General features: G+C 42.1%; 1 protein-coding gene across 1 annotated transcript in view; it reads right to left on the bottom strand.

Annotated features, from left to right (window-relative positions):
- The window catches only part of Dnah9 (dynein axonemal heavy chain 9), a 328,862-nt gene that overhangs the window by 28,454 nt on the left and 280,354 nt on the right, over positions 1–20,054 (bottom strand). The window contains 3 exon segments of the mRNA XM_050162584.1: positions 345–472; positions 9,913–10,061; positions 16,711–16,904. Of these exon segments, the coding sequence (XP_050018541.1) occupies positions 345–472; positions 9,913–10,061; positions 16,711–16,904 (471 nt within the window).

Here is a 20,054-nt window from a genome sequence, read left to right as displayed (position 1 = left end):
ACGACATTCATAGGAGGAGATTGGCCTCTAAAAGTGTCTACCTGCTATGGCCTTAATCAAATGCTAATTTCTCGAGCATGTATCAGAGTGGAATCTACTTCCTTCTGTGAGTGGAACTCAGAACTGTTTGGGACATGGTCGAGTAGGTGTGGGAAGAAGAGTCCTTGGAGGAGGCCTTGGGTAGAGGCGTGAGACCGCAGAGTTAGAGCAGGGCAGGAAGTCAAGGGGAAAATGACATGGAGGAACAGATGGGTAAGGGGGTCAGATGGCCGCAGAGTCTAAGGGCTGCAGTCTAAACAGACACAAAGACAACAGTGATCCAGATTCGGGCAGAGGGGTTGTACCTGCAGAATCACCCAGTGACCTTTCTTGGCTGCCAGGTCCAGGGCAGCCTCGGCAACCACCTCTTGTCCTTGCCCCAGAGACACGTTGTGGAAGTTCCGATTGTTGAACGTGTATCCGAGTTTCCTTCCTGAAAAACCATGGAAGTGTTAGTGTCATTTTTTGAGTCTAAGCATCCATGCCGCTATTCCTAAGAAGTTCCCCCAGTTGTCATCCTCAAGCCTAGGTATGCCTAGACCCGGATGTTGTGGGATATTTTGTGTTCTGACAAATAAAGCTTGCCTGGAGATCAGAGGGCAGAGCTAGCCACTAGTTAACCATAGCAGCTGGGCAGTGGTGGCTCACACCTTTAATCCCAGCACTCAGCAGGTGGAGACAAGAAGAATAAGGTAGGGTGTAGACAGGATCTAGCTTTTTTTTTTTTTTTTTTTTTTTGGATGCAGGAAGGAGACAGGTAGGAAGCAACTGGCAGCTGCTCCTGGTACTCTTATCTTCCAGGTTTTACCCTGATATCTGGCTCCTGGCTTTTTATTGATAAGATTAATTAGATTAACACGTCACCCAGACCCAAGCCTCATATTTTCTTTCTCTTCATAGGAGGCTAAATATTTCAGATGTGCAATCTCAGATAAAAGGAAACATCTGTCCACTTTTCCAAATCACCCCAACCCCTGCTTCATCTGCTAGCCCTCAGGAACGGTTTGGGGTTATTGATGTTCTCTTACGCAGTCCCTACCTGAAGAGTGGGCATGAGTCCACAAAGTGCTGAGATAGAAAAGGTAAAGGGTAGACGTGTATCTTTGTTCCCTTCTAATTCCCGTTGTCTTCTGAATAGATCCAGTCTTCTTTGGGACTTTGCAGGGAGGTGTGGGCAGAATTCAATCAGTACCGAATTCCCCTCTACCAACCTCCTCCTTCACTACTCACAATACATAGGAAGCATTATGTCATCCTTGTATATAAGAAAGGAGAGCGAAGAAAGAGAGAAAATAAGGACAGGGGTTGGTGTGAATGTTATATTGTGCTATTAGTGTAGGAAACAAGATACAATAATAATAATAATAATAAACCATCATAGCCACACCACAGAAGCAACACCAGTGCCACGGAGTTGCTCTTCAAGCCCAAAGAAAACTGAACCTTAAAAATGACCTTAATATAGGGGGCCAATTCTGTTTACACATTAACTGTTAGCTCAATCCAATAAAGCTTGGGAAAGGTATATGTCATTCTTTACATAAAATGATCATAAAACTGTATAATATCACAAAGGAATCACTGAACAATTTTCCTGGGAAGGTAAAATGGATGAGGATAAGTTAAAAAAAAAAGAAAAGGAATACAAAGCTGTACAAAAATATTTTACTTCCAGAAGAGCTAAAATTATAGAAATAATTTGATACACATGCAAGAAAGCTTTGAGGAGAAAACAGTTTATATTGGGCTGCCCTTTTAAACACTAGAAAGCATGTGGACTCTCCTTCAACTGGATACAAGTAGGATGATGACTTTTTATATTGAGAAATAGTCACCATAGATTCGACCGAGATGAACCCAAGAAATACCTTTATTAAACACAATAAATCCTCGCTGGCAAGCATTTGATGTCAGCTTTAGGACCGGGGAGATAAACACCTAATTCCAGAGCAAACACCAGGCTAAAAGGTGTGGGGATTTTTAGATGGCACCCGTGATGTTTGTTCGCTCACAAAGGAACCTATTTTATTTCCTTTATTCGCCGGAGAAGGATACGGGGATAGAGGTGCTTAATAAAGATTAGTTGGAAAACGACAGACTGGAGGGGTCGTGGCGAGACAAAGCCTGGCACTGCAGAGCCAGCTTGGCCCAATGTGCATCAATCGGGCTGACAAGAAAGAAATGGATCTTGTAAGCGATAGGAAGGGGGACAATTGACAGGGCTCTGTTTACCCCACACTCAGCCGACTATATCAGACATGCGCCTTGTGCTGTGCGAGGTGAGTTTCTGGAGTCTCTTCCTTCACCGCTGTGAGGCCCATAGGTTCCATGTAGGTTATTAGAATGTGCCCTGAGGTATTGATGCTCCTATGAGGTTCACATTCACAGTGCTTGTGAGATGACTTCCGTGCTCGCCTTACTGTGCGTGACCCGCTTTCCTATTTCTGACCTGTCTGCCTCTCTAGATGGCTATGCCACCTCCAAGGACTGCAGAGCTTCATCTCCCTACTGACACTGTGAGGATCCCACAGCTCCAGGAGTTCACTCTCAAGGGCCATATACCTAGGGTGTTCTGAGACAGGGGAATGGTTTTCTAGAATTCTCTTGCTACTTGCTAGAAAAAGCCCCCTCTTCTGATACATGTGCCTTTTGGTGACTATCTTTTGTGTTCTGTGCTTCCTACCAGATTTCTGGTGAGACGGAACTTTTATGAAGGGCTTAACTTGATTTCTGTTTCATCATTGTCATTAATGCTGATGAGTTGGCTAACACCTGCCTTCCTTATTTTCTTCAACCGTAGAGAACTGACCTTGGCACCACTGCTGCTACCCTCGCTAGGGATGCACTCAGGATGTTCCCAACATTGAGAATGGGTGCATGGCTAAGCTGTTATTCTTACAGGCTCAAGACTATCACAGCTGACTCCCAGGTTCCATCTTTTTTCCTCTCCACCTAGTACTCTTCTTCAATCAAACTTTCCAGGTTAGTGGGTCCTCTATTTCTTCCCTTATCTTCACCTTTACCATTTGGGCTTAGTTTAATATGTACCCAATAATGCTGAACTTGAACCATGATCTCATAAAATCTTCAACTCCACTGTTTCCTTCTATGCCTTCATTTTGGAACTTTTAGACACCTTAACTCTCTTTGAACCCAAAAATTAGTAAAAGAGAAAATTAACAAATGCCTTTGGTGAACTGGTGCTGCTACACGCTCGTGGCCTTCTGCTTCAACGTTATTGGGGAAAGCTTTTCATGTATGTCATCCCCCTTCTCTGTTTTTAAACCTTCCCTCTGTTGCCAGCAAGTTGCTTCCTCTTTCCTCTCTATCTCGTATGCTCTCCTCTGGCAGGAGCCCCTTCAATTGGTTGCCACTGTATCTTTTCCTGTGTACAACCTCCCCCCCTTAATAGAAGGGGCCTCCTCTTTCTGCTCATCAATCTGTTCTCTAAATACGGTCTGTCTGTTCGTATCTTTGACTTTTCTCTTTACCCTCCTGCTCCCTGGCACATGAAGGCATGAGTTCTCTCATCACCAAAAAACAATACAAGTCTTCACAGCGCCCTCTGGAGGCCAGACTTGGCTAATCTAATCCACGTTTTACTGCCTCTCAAAGGAAAGAGAAGGGGCTGGGAACACCGAAGAGAGACCTAAGTAACATATTGATAATCTGGTTGCAAAGACGCTGGATGAAACCTGTGCCTCTGAACTAACCTAGTGGCAGCCTACCCTAATCTTTGTGAGCTTGCCATTTTGGAAGAGCAGCCAGTGGACCTAACCACTGAGCTAACTTTCCAGTCCCCAGCTTGCCATTCTGAACACACAAGAGGATGCAGAAGAAGCCAAAGGTGAGCTGGACAGCTGCTTTCTGGTCACAAAATAGAAGCGGCTGAGCTCATCTTCTCAAAGTTCTTCTCAAAGTCACGTACTTGGACAAAGGAGCAAGGGGACCAAGCAAGATCATGCTACAGACGTGTGAGAGGCCAGAGAAGAGGCCTGTGTGTGGACAAAGATGTAGCTGGCTTTGAAAGATGTGACGGGATGAGAGGGAAGGAGCGCGCTGCGCCGCCTTGGAGAACAGAAGCTGAGTCTCTGTCATTATCGCGCTGTACACGCTGCTCCGCTTTTAACTTTTCAAAGTCTTTTCACATCAGAGACTTCATTTTTATCCCCGCGGTCACCCGAGGGGCTAGGGAGGCATGTTGGGTGATAGAAAACAAGAGGAAAGGAGAAAATAACGTGTGAAGACAGCTACGAGGCAAGAGAGAGGACGGGTGAAATGAAAGTGCTGTGAAGGGATTGATCAGAGCGTGCTAGGAGAGATGTAACAGGGGTGGGAGTGTTCACGCTCAGAGGCCAGGAAGTACAGAGCCAGCTCTCTCTTCCGGGTCCTTGTCCTCATCCTATTTGTCCTCTTATTTCTCCTCCTCCTGCTTCTCCCTCTTTCCTTTCCTCTCCTGTTCCAGTGTTCAGGGTGGGGCATCCTGGAGGAGTCCCAACGGCAAAAAGTACCAGAAAAGTATAGACTCGCCGCCAAGGCTCAGAGGCAAGCTTCGGCTGCTGAGTGGACTCATAGATCTGCTGGTATGAGGGGACACACATTTCAGCAGAGAGTTAGATGAAGACAAGGAGACAAATCCCCAACCTGACTTTCGGGGTTTTAAACGCCCAGTGCTAGCAACTGCCATAGCAAGACAAAGGAGGAAAGCCACGAAAGAGTTAAGAGTATAAGGCAGCTGCAAGGGGATACTAATATTTTAAGGGTCTAATCAGAGGAATATGATGAATTATCCGACACACAGACTGTGAAACCAAGCAAGGAGACAGTACTTAATATGCCAGTACTAAGGGTGATTGGGGAAACTGCTTGGGTCAGCTGTGTGGATTCAAAACAAGAACTAGGGCTCATCAGACAAACTGATTAGATTCAAGAAACGGGAAATATGTAGGCCCAGAATCTATGTCTAAATGGGAAGATTAGAAAATAAATCAAACCATCAAGAAATCAGGGACGGCTGTAAGAAAAGAAAGGGGCCCAGGTGCCTAAGTGATCTCCTGTTGATGAACAGCAATATGCTTCCAGACATATGCATTAAGATGAAGCCAAGGGCAAGGCTGAGGCAGTGCAGCCAGAGACAGATAAACAATGTAGATTGGGGAGGGGCCAATCTGCCTGAGATGACGGGACTGCTTCAGATAACATGATGGAATAGTTGGAGGTCAATTGGCGAAGAACAAAATTGCCCATCAACAGAGTATATGAAAGCTTTCAAAGGGAGAACGGTGAATGAAAATGAGGGAACTAAATTTATTCACCTGGAACCAACAAAGCCCCTGTGGATAGAAGGAAGGCTGAGTTCTGTAAACGTATGGAAGCCAGGAACATAACAGTTATGATAAAGGTCTTCCGATATTCATTCATTAAATCATTTAACAAATATTTACTGAATGAATTCTCTGCACTAGTCACATTGTGAGATTCTGGTAAGATGAGGGCCAAGATGACATGGTTTCTGACCCCATGGAGCTTAGTGACAAGCAGGCAAGCAGACATAACATCTAACAATGAAAGAATGATTAAATTAGAATTGTATTAAGCGGTGTGACACAAATATTCAGGATGCTGCGAGACTACATAATGAAAAAGCAAGTGGTCATGCAAGGATGAGGTCAGGGCAAGCTGATCTTTGCAGGATGAGTGCGGTGGTTTGAAAGAAAATGGCCCCCAATGGGAGTGGTGCCATTAAAATGTATGACATTGTTGGAGTAGGCATGGTCTTGTTGGAGAAATTGTGTCACTGTGGAGGTAGGCTTTGAGGTCTCATATACATTCAAGCCATACCCAGTGAGATAGTCAACTTCCTGTTTCCTTCTGATCAAGCCACTCCATAAAACGTTTTCCTTTATAAGAGTTGCCATGGTCCTTTGTGGAAGCCTAGGCAGTTTGGATGCTCTCTTAACTAGACCTGGAAGGAGGTGGTTGGTCCTTGGACTTCCCACAGGGCAGGGAACCCTGATTGCTCTCCGGCTGATGAGGGAGAGGGACTTGATTGGGGGGAGGGGGAGAGAAATGGGAGACGGTGGCGGGGAGGAGGCAGAAATCTTAAATAAATAAATAAATAAATCTTAAATGTTTACATAAAAAAAGAAGTAGCATAAGTGACTAAGTCACAAAATAAGCATGTCATGCAGAATATGAGCAATTAAGCTACTAATTATTGACTATCTCAGAAATTACACAGGTAGAATAAGAAGAAAAATATATGTTTTAATTATAATGTTCAGCAAATATAATTGTTTTGAAAAGATTAAAAAAAAAAGAGTTGCCATGGTCATGGTGTCTCTTCACAGCAACAGAAACCCTAACGAAGATAGACGTCGCTACTAGGAGTGAGGTATTGCTGTGATAGGCCAGACCATGTTTCCAACTTGTGAAAAGGAATTGAAGAAAAATTTAGAACCCGGTGTTGGTGCACCCCGAGGCTGGCAGATCTCTGAGTTTGAGGTCAGCATGGTCTACAGAGCAAGTTGAAAGACAGCCAAGCTTAGGCAGTGATGGTAACCATGATATAATTGAACAAAAGGGCCATGTTCTAGCTCCAGCAAGCAGCAGAACTTGGCAGCTTCAGCCATGTGGTTTGGCTTTAGAGTCAAGGAGCGATTAAGGAAAGCTGATGAGGCCAGGCATGTTCCTGAATGGAGGCCCAGAGAGGCTGTTGTGTGAAGCTGTAAAGTTGAAGCCTGGATTGCCTTGGAGACCCCAAGATGATAGAGATGCCAGAGTTGTGGGGTACCTACTGAGGAAAGCTGCAAACAGGGAGTGGATTAGCCCAAGAGAAAGAAGTATGTTGCAGTCAACAAAGCTGAAAGGAGTTGGAGATCTGAAGAGCACTTTGACATCAGACATGGAGATACAGAGTTTAGAGTTTGCCTAGCTGGTTTTGGTCTTCCTTTGGTCCAGTATTTCCTCACTATGCTCCCTTCCTTATGTTTTGGATTAGTAATATATATCCTGTGCCTTTAGATGTTAGAAGTATGTGATCTGCTTTTTAATTTTGATTTTTTACAGAAGATTGCAGTTAAGAAATTGAATCTCAGAAGAGACTTTGAACTTTAGACTTTTTAAAATAAGTTTGGGACTGTTATAGAACATGGGGACTTTTGAAGTTGACTGATTGCACATTTGCATTATGATATAGCTACAAGCCTTTGGGGGCCAGGGAGTGGAATGTGGTGATTTGAAAGAAAATGGCCCCCAAAGAGAGTGGCACTATTTGGAATGTGGCCTTGTTGGAGGAAGTATGTCACTGTGGAGGCAGGCTTTGAGGTCTCATGTATGCTCAAGCCATACCCAATGGGACAGTTCATTTTCTGTTTGCCTTTGGATCAAGATGCAGAATTCTCCAGCACCATGCCTGCCTGCATACTGCCATGCTCCCAGATGCCATGCTTTCTGCCATGGATGACAGACTAAACTTCTGAAGTGTCAGCTGCCTACCCGATTAAATGCTTTTCCTTCCTAAGAGTTGCCATAGTCATGGTGTCTCCTCACAGCAATAGAAACCACCACTAAGACAATGAGTAAACACTGCACTGTTGAGAATATTTCGGATGAAAGGAGTCTTTGGCTGAAATGCTTACAAATAGCCTTGTTTCTCCGAGGAGCTAAATGAGGGAGTCTGGAGGCAGGTGAGGTCCAAGACTAGACAGAAAGGCCAGACTGTACGGCTACGGTGATCAGATGAAGGATGCTTGACTTAACCTTTAGGATGATGTGAGTCCTTGAGGACGCTTTAAGCAGAGTGATATTAAAGGATTTGAGATTTAGCAAGGGGACTCTGTCCGCAGAGTAGCCAAGGATTATCAGGGGAGGAGGGTGGAAATGAGTCAGGAGGAAATCTTCATGAATCAGGTGAAAAATTATGGCCATTCTGCAGAATCCAAAGAGAAATTGAGACAATTTGATAGGACTGGGGAAGGGCCATTTAAGATAACTGATTTCTTCTTGGTAACTATTGCTGGCATTTACCAAAATAGAGTGAAGCCAAAGAAAGGTGTGACTCTCCCTTGAACAGACATGCTGAGAGCTGAGCCGGTGAGCGAAAAAGACCCACAGGTAGATACAGCTCATGAAAGAACAGAACACAGAACAGATGACTCCAAAGTTCCCAGCGGATAAAAATGGGTCACCAACCAAGAAACGCGACCTATGCTCACTCACAAACAAAGTAGGCTTCTAGAACACAGCAGATCTGTGTAGCCAAAGTTCTAAGGAGAAATCATTTTGTAGCCGGAAAAAATCCATCCAACAAATCTGGGGTCAAACAAGGGTTCAGAAATGTTATTTCTTAGGGATTCTTTTCTGATGTGTGCCAGTAAAATGAAAATGGAAAAATAGGAAATAAGTGAAATTAAAATATATATAATTAAGGTGGAATGTCAAGAAAATAACTCCAGGGATAACAGCTTCCTAGAAAGCTAAAATAGAATTCATTCATATTGTAAGAGGATGCTAATAACTCTAGTAAGAACGCCTTCTAGAGTCGAAAAGAGAATGCCTTTCAACACAGAGAATGAGTATGAAGCTAGTGATAATTATAAATGATATTTATTTCTTTTCTCAAGGGAATTTGCAACTCTAGGAAAAACTGGAAGCACTCAAAGAAAATCTTCATTTACATATGAAACAAAGTGGAATTTCACATGAGTTTAAGTGTCTGCAAAAAAAAAAAAAAATTCTTCCGAGGATATTTAGAGATCATGACATTGAACCAAAAACCAAAGGCTATAGGTGTGCTGGCTAGTTTTTTGTTGACTTGACACAGGATTGACTCATTTTGGAAGACGGAACCTCAATTGAGAAAATGCCCTCAGATTGGTCTATGGAGAAGTCTGTGGTGCATACTCTTGATTGATGATGGATGTAAGTGGGCATCCCAGAGGGGGTGGTGTCACCACTGCCTGTGGTCTGGATGGTACAGGAAAGCAGACTGAGAACTTCATATTGTTAAGGTAGCCACATGTCCCCAGTTGACTTACATGGTAATTGCAAAAATCCCTATTAAAGTCCGAATGGACTTTTCTTTAATTTTTACAGAACCTGACAAAATAATATTAAAAGTTTTATGGCAATACAAGAGACTCCAAGGAGCTGAAATGACCTTGAAGAAAACTGTTGGAGGACTCATTTTATGATTGAAGATTTCACCATAAAGCCCCAATGTTAGTATTGGCATGCAGAAACACATAGATCAACAGAATAGAATAATAGTTCCCAAACAAGCTCTTACACTTATGATCAATATAATTTTAAATAATAAGACATTACTTGTTATTTTTAGTTATGTGTATGTATCTTTGTGGGTATATACTGAGTGTGGTGCCCGTGAAGGCCAGAATAAGGGCATCACATTCTCTGGATCTAGGGGTCCAGGTGTTTGTAAGTCACCTGATGTAAGTGCTGGGAACTGAACTCAGGACCTCTGCAAAAGCAGCAAGCACTCTTAACTGCTGACCTATTTTTCCTGCCCTGGATGAACTTAACTTTGACAGGGGTTGCCAGACAATTCAATTGTTCTAGCAGTTGATTCTGTTACAAGGTATCTACACACTAAATGACAAAATCAGATGCCCTATTCATACTATATACAGCATGAGTCACAGGTCTACACAGAATGGCTACAAAGAAATCCAATCTTCTCTCTGCTTCATAATGCTGTGGCTTTGCTTTAGCAGTAACCCTGACTTCTGTCTGGCCTGCGAAGGTCGGGTTTTACACAGTGAACCTTGAATGTAGAAAAAGAAAGCAATAGACCCAGTGAATGAAAGGTCACAGACTACTGCCAATCTTGGCTCCAAAGCAAGCTTTCCTCACCTTGGTTTTCCACATCTTTCAGTGGTTCCACCCCTGGAGACAGGATGAAAAACATTGGAGTGGCTGGTCCTGACTCTTCAAATGAGGCTACAAAATCGAGTGCTCTTCCCATGATGTATTTGCTTCCTAACTTCTCCTCAACAAAGTCTCTGCAGGAGACAAGCATGCGTATCAGTCCAAAAATCATAGCATTTGAGAAGCCGAGGCTTCTAGAAATGAAAAGGCATATTCACACTCATGGGGTTGGTTGTTAAAGATTTAGGACTGGCTTCAAGTTCACAACTTGTCAACACGCACTGTCTGTACTACTAGTTCCAGTCCGTGCACTTAGATCTGGGCTCCTGACTGCTCTCCAACCATGCCATTGCTGCCTCCCTCTGTAGACCTGGTATCTTCTCACATCATCCCACCTTTCTGGAGACTGCTAGGACCAACGTCATTGAATGACTATGGGCAGCTAAATCTCACCTATTCTATATCTCCATGACGTGCCAACATGCCCAAGATTTAAGGTCCCACAGGACTCTTGGATATTCTATTTGTCACTGGTTTTTCTTGCACTCCTGCCCACAGTGCTCTTCCCCAAAGTGTTCCATTTGGTGTGAAGCAAATCCTTCCAGCCTACTAGATGTCTAGACGAATTCCTGACGTTTGCTGACCCTTCTGCTATTCCCCAAGACATAGCTTCTCCTGTATCCTTTTCAGCTGGGCTTATTCTCTTTCACTAGGTGGATCTCAGGGTGGGCAGTGGTCACATAGTATTCATGGTCTAATAGTTATCTTCAAGTCCACACTTTTCCTCTTGTGTGGCTTCACCGAGACACATTTCTCCTGGCTGTATCCACTCGCCATGCACAGCAGCGCCATCTATCATCCTATTTGGTACTTTCCACATTCATTCAACACTTGGGCTCTTGGCTCATGAATGTTCCTCCAGCCTGAGTGACATCAACATGTGTGGACAGATTTCAGACCACTTGATTTTCACTCCTTACTCGCTCCTTTGCACAGTTTATGGCCGCCCTTCAATCTTTGTCAGACCCAAATCTTCAATCTTTATTGTCATTGGTACTATATCTTTATCTCAACAAGCCTTTGCCTGAATGAGTGCCATGAAAAGTGCAGGAATTTCAATTTCTGGGCTCCTCTGATTATTTCCCATCAGCCCATTCTTCTTCCCGTTTCTTTCCTATCTAGTGTCTTATTATTCCTATCTTATAATTCCTATCCTTAAAAGGTAATGTTCTGAGGTATAATAAACACCCTACCTGACTCACCCCCATATGTGTATTACCCAATGATTTTTTTTTAAATAGAGGACTGAGCCAGTGACCTAGGCCAGAGTAGGTCTGAGACAGTGAACTCCACAGGAGCAGAGCAAACCCTGGGAGTGCCAAGTGACCTCCAGGAATATGGAGTGACCAACAGGGTGACTGGAACTACCACACTGACTGCACCATGAGTAGCAACCATCTGAGCCTTGGTTCCACTGGCACCTGGAAGATTGATCTCCAGAGTCACAGACAGCCCCAACTACACCAATCAGATGAAAAGATGGGTAGATAAAGAACACATGCCACACCACAAAGAGCAACATGACACCAGTAAAAACTAGTGACCCTACAACAGCAAGACTTGAACAACCAAATTTAGATAAGGCAGAAGAAAATGACCTAAAAATAACTTAGGAAAATGTTTGAGGCCCTTAAAGAGGAAATGAAAAATCCCCTCAAAGAAATGGAGGAAAAGACAAAAAATTGGAAGACATCAGCAAATCTCTTAAAGAAAACCAAGAAAAAGCAATCAAGAATATGAAAAAGCTATTTAAGACTTGAAAACTGAACTAGAAACAATAAAGAAAACACAAGCTGAGGGAAGTATATAAACAGAAATCATTATAAAATGACTAGGAACCACAAATGCAAGCATAAACAGTAGAATACAAGAGGTAGAAGAGAGAATCTCAAGTGCTAAAGATACAATAGAGGAAATAGGCTCATCAAAGAAATCATTAAATCTAACAAAAGCTTAACACAAAATATCCAGGAAATATGGGACACCATAAAAGACCAAACCTAAGAATAATATGTGTAGAAGTTCAACTCAAAAGCACAGAAAATATGTTTAACAAAATCATAGAAGAAAACTTTCCCAACCTAAAGAAAGATATGCTTATGAAGATAAAAGAAACTTACAGAATACCAAATAGACTGGGTAAAAAAAAAAGTCCCCTAGCCACAAAAATATCAAAACACTAAACATTCAGAATAAAGAAAGAATATTAAGAGCTGTAAAGGAAAAAGGCCAAGTAACATATAAAGGCAGACCTATCAGAATTACACTTGACTTCTCAATGGAGACAATGAAAACCAGAAGGTTCTGGTCAAGCCTTATGCAAACATTAAGAGACCACAGTTGCCAGCCCAGACTACTGTACTCAGCAAAACTTTCAATCACCATAGAAGGACAAAGCATGATATTCCATGACAAAACCAGATTTAACCAATACCTAGCCACAAACCTAGCCCTATATAAAGTACTAGAAGGAAAACTCCAACCCAAGGAAGTTGGCAACATAAACAAAAACACAGACAATTGATGATCTCACAGCAGCAAATCCCAAAGAAGGGAAAAAAAAAACCACACACACACACAAAATAACAAAATTTGCCAACAACAAAAACTAAATTAACTGAAGATAGCAATCACTGGTCATTAATATCCCTTAATACAAACAGACTGAATTCACTATAAAAAGTCACAGGCTAACAAATAGGATATGAAAACAGAATCTATCCTTCTGCTTCATACAAGAAATTCACCTCAACCTCAAAGACAGACATCGCCTCAGGGTAAAGGGTTGGAAATAAATTTTCCAATTAAATGGATCTAAGAAACAAGCTGGTGTAGCTATCCTAATATCTAACAAAATAGACCTCAAACTAAAATCAATTAAAAGAGACAAAGAAGGACATTTCATATTAGTCACAGGAAAAATACACCAAGAGGAAATCTCAATTCTGAACTTCTATGCCATGAACACAAGGGCACCTTCATATGTAAAGGAAACATTTACTTCTAAAGCCTAAAACATATATTAAACCCCACACACTAATAGTGGAAGACTTCAACACTCCCCTCTCACCAGTGGACAGGTAAGTCAAGACAAAAAATGAACAGAGAAATAAGAGAACTATCAGATGATATGACTCAAATGGACTTAACAGACATCTATAGAATATTCCATCCAAACAGAAAAGAATATACCTTCTTCTCAGTACCTCATGGAACCTTCTCAAAAACTGACCACATTCTCAGTAACAAAACAAACCTCAACAGATACAAAAAAATTGGAATAACCCCATGTATTTTATCAGATCACTATGTCTTAAAACTAGAATTCAACATCAACACTAATTCCAGAAAGCCCACAAACACATGGAAATTAATGCTCACCTGAATCATCAATGGGTCAAGGAAGAAATTGTTGCGGGAGGTCCTTCCGCTCCTCCAGCCTATAGCCGCTGAGATACCAGCCCATTGGGTCGCAGTCTCTCTCCCTTTAAAAAAGCGGCTACTTCCCTTCTCGCTCTCTTCAGTTCCTGCTCTGTTTCCAGCGACTAGACTCCTTCCTGATTGCACAGAGGGCTGTTGTCTGGGAAGGTTATCTGTAAGTTTTTTCCCCTTTAAATAAATACCACCCTATTAATCATAATTCCAAACTGGTGTGGCATTGTTTGTGACTTACGCCTTCAAGAAATAAAGAAATTAAAGACTTCCTAAAATTCAATGAAAATGACCACACAACATACCCACATTTATGGGACACAATGAAAGCAGTTTTAAGAGGAAAGTTCATAGCACTAAATGCCTACATAAAGAAGCTGGAAAAAAAAATCTCATACTAGTGAATTAACAAAACATTTGAAAACTTTAGAACAACAAAAAAGCAAACTCACCCAGAAGAATTAGACAGCAGGAAATAATCAAATTGAGAGCTGAAATCAACAAAATAGAAACAAAGAAAACAATACAAAGAATCAATGAGACAAAGAGTTGGTTTTTCAAGGAAATCAACAGAATAGACAAACCTTTATCCAAACTAACCAAAAGGTAGAGAGAGAATAACAAAATTAACAAAATCAGAAATGAAAAGGGAGCATAACAAGAGACAAAGAGGAAATCCAGAGAATCACCAGGTCATATTTCAAAAACTTGTACTCCACAAAATTGGAAAACTTAAAGGAAATGGACAACTTTCTGGATAAATATCACTCCCAAAATTAAATCAAGGCCAGACTAGATAAGCAAATTAAATAGACCTATAACTGCTAAAGAAATAGAAACAGTCATCAAAAGTCTCTCAACCAATAAAAGCCCCAAACCAGATGGTTTCAGCTCAGAATTCAAAAGATTTTTCAAAGAACTAATACCAATACTCCTCAAATTGTTCCACATAATATAAACAAAAGGAACATTGCCAAACTCTTTTTATGAGGCCAAAATTACCCAGATACTCAAATCACATAAAAACATTACTAAGAAAGATAATTACAGACCAGTCTCACTCTTGAACATTGTTGCAAAAACACTAAATAAAATACTGGCAAACCCAATCCAAGAACACATCAGAACCATCATCCACCATGATCAAGTCAGCTTCATCACAGAGATGCAGGGATGATTCAACATACGAAAATCTGTCAACGTATTCACCATATAAACAAACTGAAAAATAAAAACCACATGATCATCTCATTAGATGCTGAAAAATCTTTCGACAAAATACAACACCCCTTCATGATAAAGGAGAGAGCAGGGATACAAGGAACATAATAAGTAAACATAGTTAAGGTAATATACAGTAAGCCAACAGCCAACATCAAACCAAATAAAGAGAAACTCACAGTGATCCCACTAAAATCAGGAACAAGACAAGGTTGTCCATTCTCTCCAGATCTATTCAATATAGTTCTTGAGGTCAATGAGACACCAAAAGGAGATCAAGGGGATACAAATCGGAAAAGAAGAAGTCAAACTCCCACTATTTACTGATGATATGATAGTTTACATAAGCGACCTCAAAAATTCTACCTAGGAACTTCTACAACTCATAAACACTTTCAGTAATGTAGCAGGATACAAGATTAACTAAAAAAAAATCAGTAGCCCTCCTTTACACAGATGATAAATGGGCTGAGAAAATAAGCAGAGAAACAACACCCTTCAGAATAGCTACAAATAGCATAAAATATCTCGGAGTAACTTTGAACAAGTGGAAGACTTGTATGACAAGAACTTCAAATCTTTGAAAAAAGTAATTGAGAAAGACACCAGAAAGTGGAAAGATCTCCCATGCTCTTGGGTAGGTAAAATTAACATAGTAAAAATGACAATCTTACTAAAAGCAATCTACAGATTTAATGAAATGCCCATCAAAATCCCTGCAAAATTCTTAGTGGCTGCTAAACTGTTTTCTGCCTCTGTAGACTCCTTGGCTTTTGACTTCTAGTCATATCCTAACCTGCCTTTCCTAGCTCTTTGTTCACTGATTTGAAGTCACTGGAACTTTAGCCTGGGAACCATTTGCCTCTGTGTCTTACATCTTCGGGGGGGGGGGGGGGGGGAATCATCCACTGGTGATGTCTGGAACCACTGCAAGTTTAGCTTCGGGAATCTTTGCATTCCCTGGCCACACTTCTGTCTTACTTCTTCTCGCCTTCCCTCCATCTCTCCATGATTTGCTCCCACCTCTCCTGTTCTTCCTCTTTTGAGTTAGGGGCTGGCCTCAAACTTGCTATGAAGCAGAAGATGATCTTGAGCTTCTGATGATCCTCCTGCCTCTACCTCTTGAGTGCTGGGATTCAAGGCTTGTGTTACCATGCCCCGTTTATGTGGTTCTGCGGATCTAGCTGTGAGCTGCATGCCTGCTAGGGAAGCATTACATTGACTGAGCTACAGGTCTATCCCTCTTCTCTCTTTTTCACAGGTTCCAATTCTTTCTGTTGCATATGTGTGTTATGTGTGCATGTATGCATGTTCACATACATGTGGGTACATGCATATGTAGAGGGCCAAAGTTGACATTGAACAACTTCAATTGCTCCCCATCTTACAAATTGAGACAGGGTTTCCCATTGGTACTCAAACCTCATTTATTGTGACTAGCTGACTTTGGCTTATTCTAGGATTCCTCGTCTCTGAGCTTATTTACTGGTGTTATATAGCAGGGCTGTCACAACCATCCAGCATGTGCGTGAGTTCTGAGGTTCCAGAGTCTAGTCTTCATACTTGCATGGTGTACTTCCCCATTTCTCCAGCCACAGACCTCTTTTCAAGCTTCCTCCATTCTCTTCAGATATTCAATTTGCCATCCCCTTACACACTAATTTAACTGATTGAGAAGATAGAAGTCAAATATTCTTATTAATTCTCTGCCACTCATTTATCCATCTAAAGTTATAAACACCTCACTCTATGCTTCTGTGATGCTTAAAGTAGAATCTCCATACGCTTTCTGGATCCCTCCATCCTCCTTCTTATTATAGGTGACTGGCATCTTTTTAAATGCTGATATTGATGGGTATCTCCTCCCAAACTTTCTATTAAGACATCAAGATAACAGAGGTATACCTATAACAGAGGCATACTGAAGGCAGTCTGTCTCATGGGTTTTAGTCTTGGTACAAAGGTGCCCATTACTATATGAACATGGCCTTGACGTTCAGCTATGCCAGGCTGGCTTTCCTGAGATTGCCCTGTAGACACGCTTTCCCAGAGCCCGTGGCCTGCCCCTACCGCATGGCATAGGTCATCCGGTCAGGTCTCATGGCCCTCATCATGCAGAGACGCTGCAGGGCTGTCTTGTTCTTCCATTCCTGGGGGAACTTCTCCTTCTCGGGACACTCTGACTCCACAAACTTTTTCCAGCTCTTGGCAGATCCTTCAATGTCTCGATCCAGATTGCAGAATTCGTCCATTGATGAAAGTGCCTAGGGAATGTCAGAGAATCTTGTTCTAAAATGCAGTTCCTCTAGAAAGCTAGGATTTGCACTGCACTGGGCTGAGAGGCATGTGACATCCTTTACATAAACAGGTATCGTTTATAATCTGCCCTAGTGTCTTGGATCTTAGAAAAAAGAGGAAAATTATACTTAAGTTCATTCTTAACACACTGCACACCAGTATAATACAGACATTGTAAATAAAATGTTTGGGACTGGGTCACACCCAGCCATACACTGTTATATGGGAAATGAGTCAAAGTAGGTGCTCTATGTTTTTGGGTCACAGAGCCATAACACCTATGCCATAGGCTCTTCTTAACATTTTCATACCCACAATACCACCACACTCTGCCCATCCATCTCACACGTCTCTAGAATGCCCACCCAACATTTCCATGGGCTGTCTAGTCTGTAAGCCTCAACTTCAAATACAGAGCATGGGAACCACACTTCTTCATTTAATGCTTTTCTGTGAGGTATCTTTCTCCATCCCATCCCATTTGAGCTTTCCTACATCAACCTCGGGTGTGTCTCTGACTCTACTGGTTCAGTTAAGGTTCTGTTCTCATCTTCACTAAGCTTGGCTCCTTCCTTTGCTTCTGCTGGTCACGCTTATTGTTTGTTAAGTCTCTGCAAAGTCAAGTTCAAAGTCATCAAACAGAGCAGAGTCAAAGATACATACTCTGCCCCCAATCAACTGAGCATGAAACAATGCCTGAGCAGGAAAACCAACCAATCCCTCAGCATGAAACCAACCAATCCCTGAGCACGAAATCCAACCAATCTTTGAGTTTGTCCAAGCTCAGGGATTGAAATCCAATCTGTTCTCACCCTGAAAATCTTCACCCTGAAAAAAACTTCACCCTAAGAAGCCCTATATAAGCTCTGTTCCTGTTCAATTGGGAGCTGCCATTTTCCACCCTTGCAGAGGCACTCTCCTGGATTCCTCCCTCCCAATACATTTTTTTTTTTTTTGGTTTGAGACAGGGTTTCTCTGTGGCTTTGGAGCCTGTCCTGGAACTAGCTCTGTATAGCTTAAATATAGGCTTTGTTTTGAAACCTTAACCCCCAACTTATGGCGTTATTTTGGAAACTTGAGGTAATGGTTAGCTGAAAGAAGGTTTGTGGGAGTAGGTATTTGTGGGTATATTATTTCTGGACACTTTCTGTCTTGCTCTCTGCTTTCTGGTCTACCACAGTGTAAATCAAGCTATACCTCACACCCTCCCCATCCCAATAAACTGAGCCCTCTAGCGCCATGAACCAAAATATTGCCACCTTAAGTTATGTTGTTAGGTATTTTCCCATAAAGCAAATGAATTCAGACACACCCCCTTATACATTCAGCGACTGCAATGCTTCTACTCTGTATTTATATTCATTTCTCCAACAGTAGACTGAGGGTCTAAAGCACAATGCAATGAAGGTTAAGGAGCTCAAACTTATCATTATTGAATCTATCCATCCACTTATATATTCTTTCAACATTTACTAATGTCCTACTACATTCCAAGAACATCAGAATATAATAGTGAAAAAATAGATGAAGTGTCTTCAAGTAGCTTTTAGTCTTAAGGAGAAAGAAGATAATAGAAGTATTGGAAGGCATGCAGGCTTCTGTTGGGTAGGCACAAAGACAGAGAAAATGAGAAAGCATTTTATGGGAAGGATAAAAATGAGCCAAAACATTGAGGGTGAGATGGGACTGTGAGAAACACGATGTTAGCAGAGAATCCTTACTGGGAACAAGAACAAAGGAAGGCTGCAGAAGGACACAGACACTGCCTGGATGTGTTTGCCCTCTTCTCCTGTAGGGACTAACAAGCATCCTTTTATCTGAGCTCTGGTGTATGACCAATCCCATCCCAACTACATAGTGTAAGAAGTATCTTCCTTCAAGACAAATGGTGAGGGGTGCTTGGAGGAACAGTGGACAAGGCCCAGGGAGACAGAGTTCAGTCCCAGCACCTCCATTGCAGCCCACTGGAGTTGTAGTTTACTTGAACTTGGGTTTGTTCATGCAAACACTGAGGCCAGGCGATCAAGCGCCATATCTTACATTCAAGCAGAGACACCATACTTGAAGACCATAAAAGATTCTTCCATGGAGGCTTGGTAGCTATTGGATTTCAACTGTCTTGTCTCTAATTCCCAAAAGACTGTGAGTTCCCTGTAGGCAAGAACTTCCTCAGGCATGGGCAGCCTTTGGGATAAGTTTAATAGACACTTCCTGCAGAGCCACAGACGGGCCGGGGCTGGGGCAGGGCTGGGCAAAGCCGTAGCTGCTGCCATTCTTTTTCTGTGTGCAGAGGAGCTGACTCTTGTCTAGATCCATGCTGCCCCTCTTCGCAGCCTGTAGCATCACTAACCCTTTCCTGCCCAATTACCCTTACTGTGTCTCCCCAAAACAGAGCAAATTACACCATGACCAGAGCTCCCAGCTGCCAGGACGGGTTCTGAAACCACATCCTTGAAGCTCTTTGGTGAACACAATTGCACCATTTAATCTCCCAAATGAGGGAACGGGATTTCTAGCCTTCTAATAAGCTAAATGGAAATGACTAATTAACCTAATTACTTTGGACTGTGCAGCAAAATACAACAGTGCTAAATTGGCACCCAGAGTGGCAGTCGGGGGCCTTTTCAAAGGCAAACAAAGAAATTGGGCACAGATGAGATTTTTCTAATGAAGAGCAGAACATGCCCATTACCTGAAAGCTCAACATTTGAGGGGACTGAAAACAGCCTTACAAAGGATAACAATAAAAGCAGGATTTTATCACAGAAATGTCATTCATTACTGGCTTATTAGTTCTTCTGGGGGAAGGAAGCCAGGCAATCAACCTTCCTCATTAGACAGAATCTTTAAAATTTTTTTTTATCATCTCCTATTCAATTAGATACTCAGTTTGTTTCTTTAGGCTAAAATCCAAGCGTACACTTGAAAAGCACTCATCAAAGGCTTCTGCGACATGTACCACATATTGCTTTGTGCCTCACCTGTGCACATCCCAGGCTGTGCTTGAGTTTGATGGACCTGGGTCTGTTGTTCCACATAACAAACTCAGAGTCAGAGAGAGAGAGAGAGAGAGAGAGAGAGAGAGAGAGAGAGAGAGAGAGAGAGAGAGAGAGAGA

This window comes from Alexandromys fortis, unplaced genomic scaffold, assembly GCF_014885135.2.
Source record: "Alexandromys fortis isolate MF-2015 unplaced genomic scaffold, M_Fortis_MF-2015_v1.1 scaffold_84, whole genome shotgun sequence".
Taxonomy (NCBI): Eukaryota; Metazoa; Chordata; class Mammalia; order Rodentia; family Cricetidae; genus Alexandromys; species Alexandromys fortis.
This window is presented reverse-complemented; position numbering and strand designations above follow the sequence as displayed.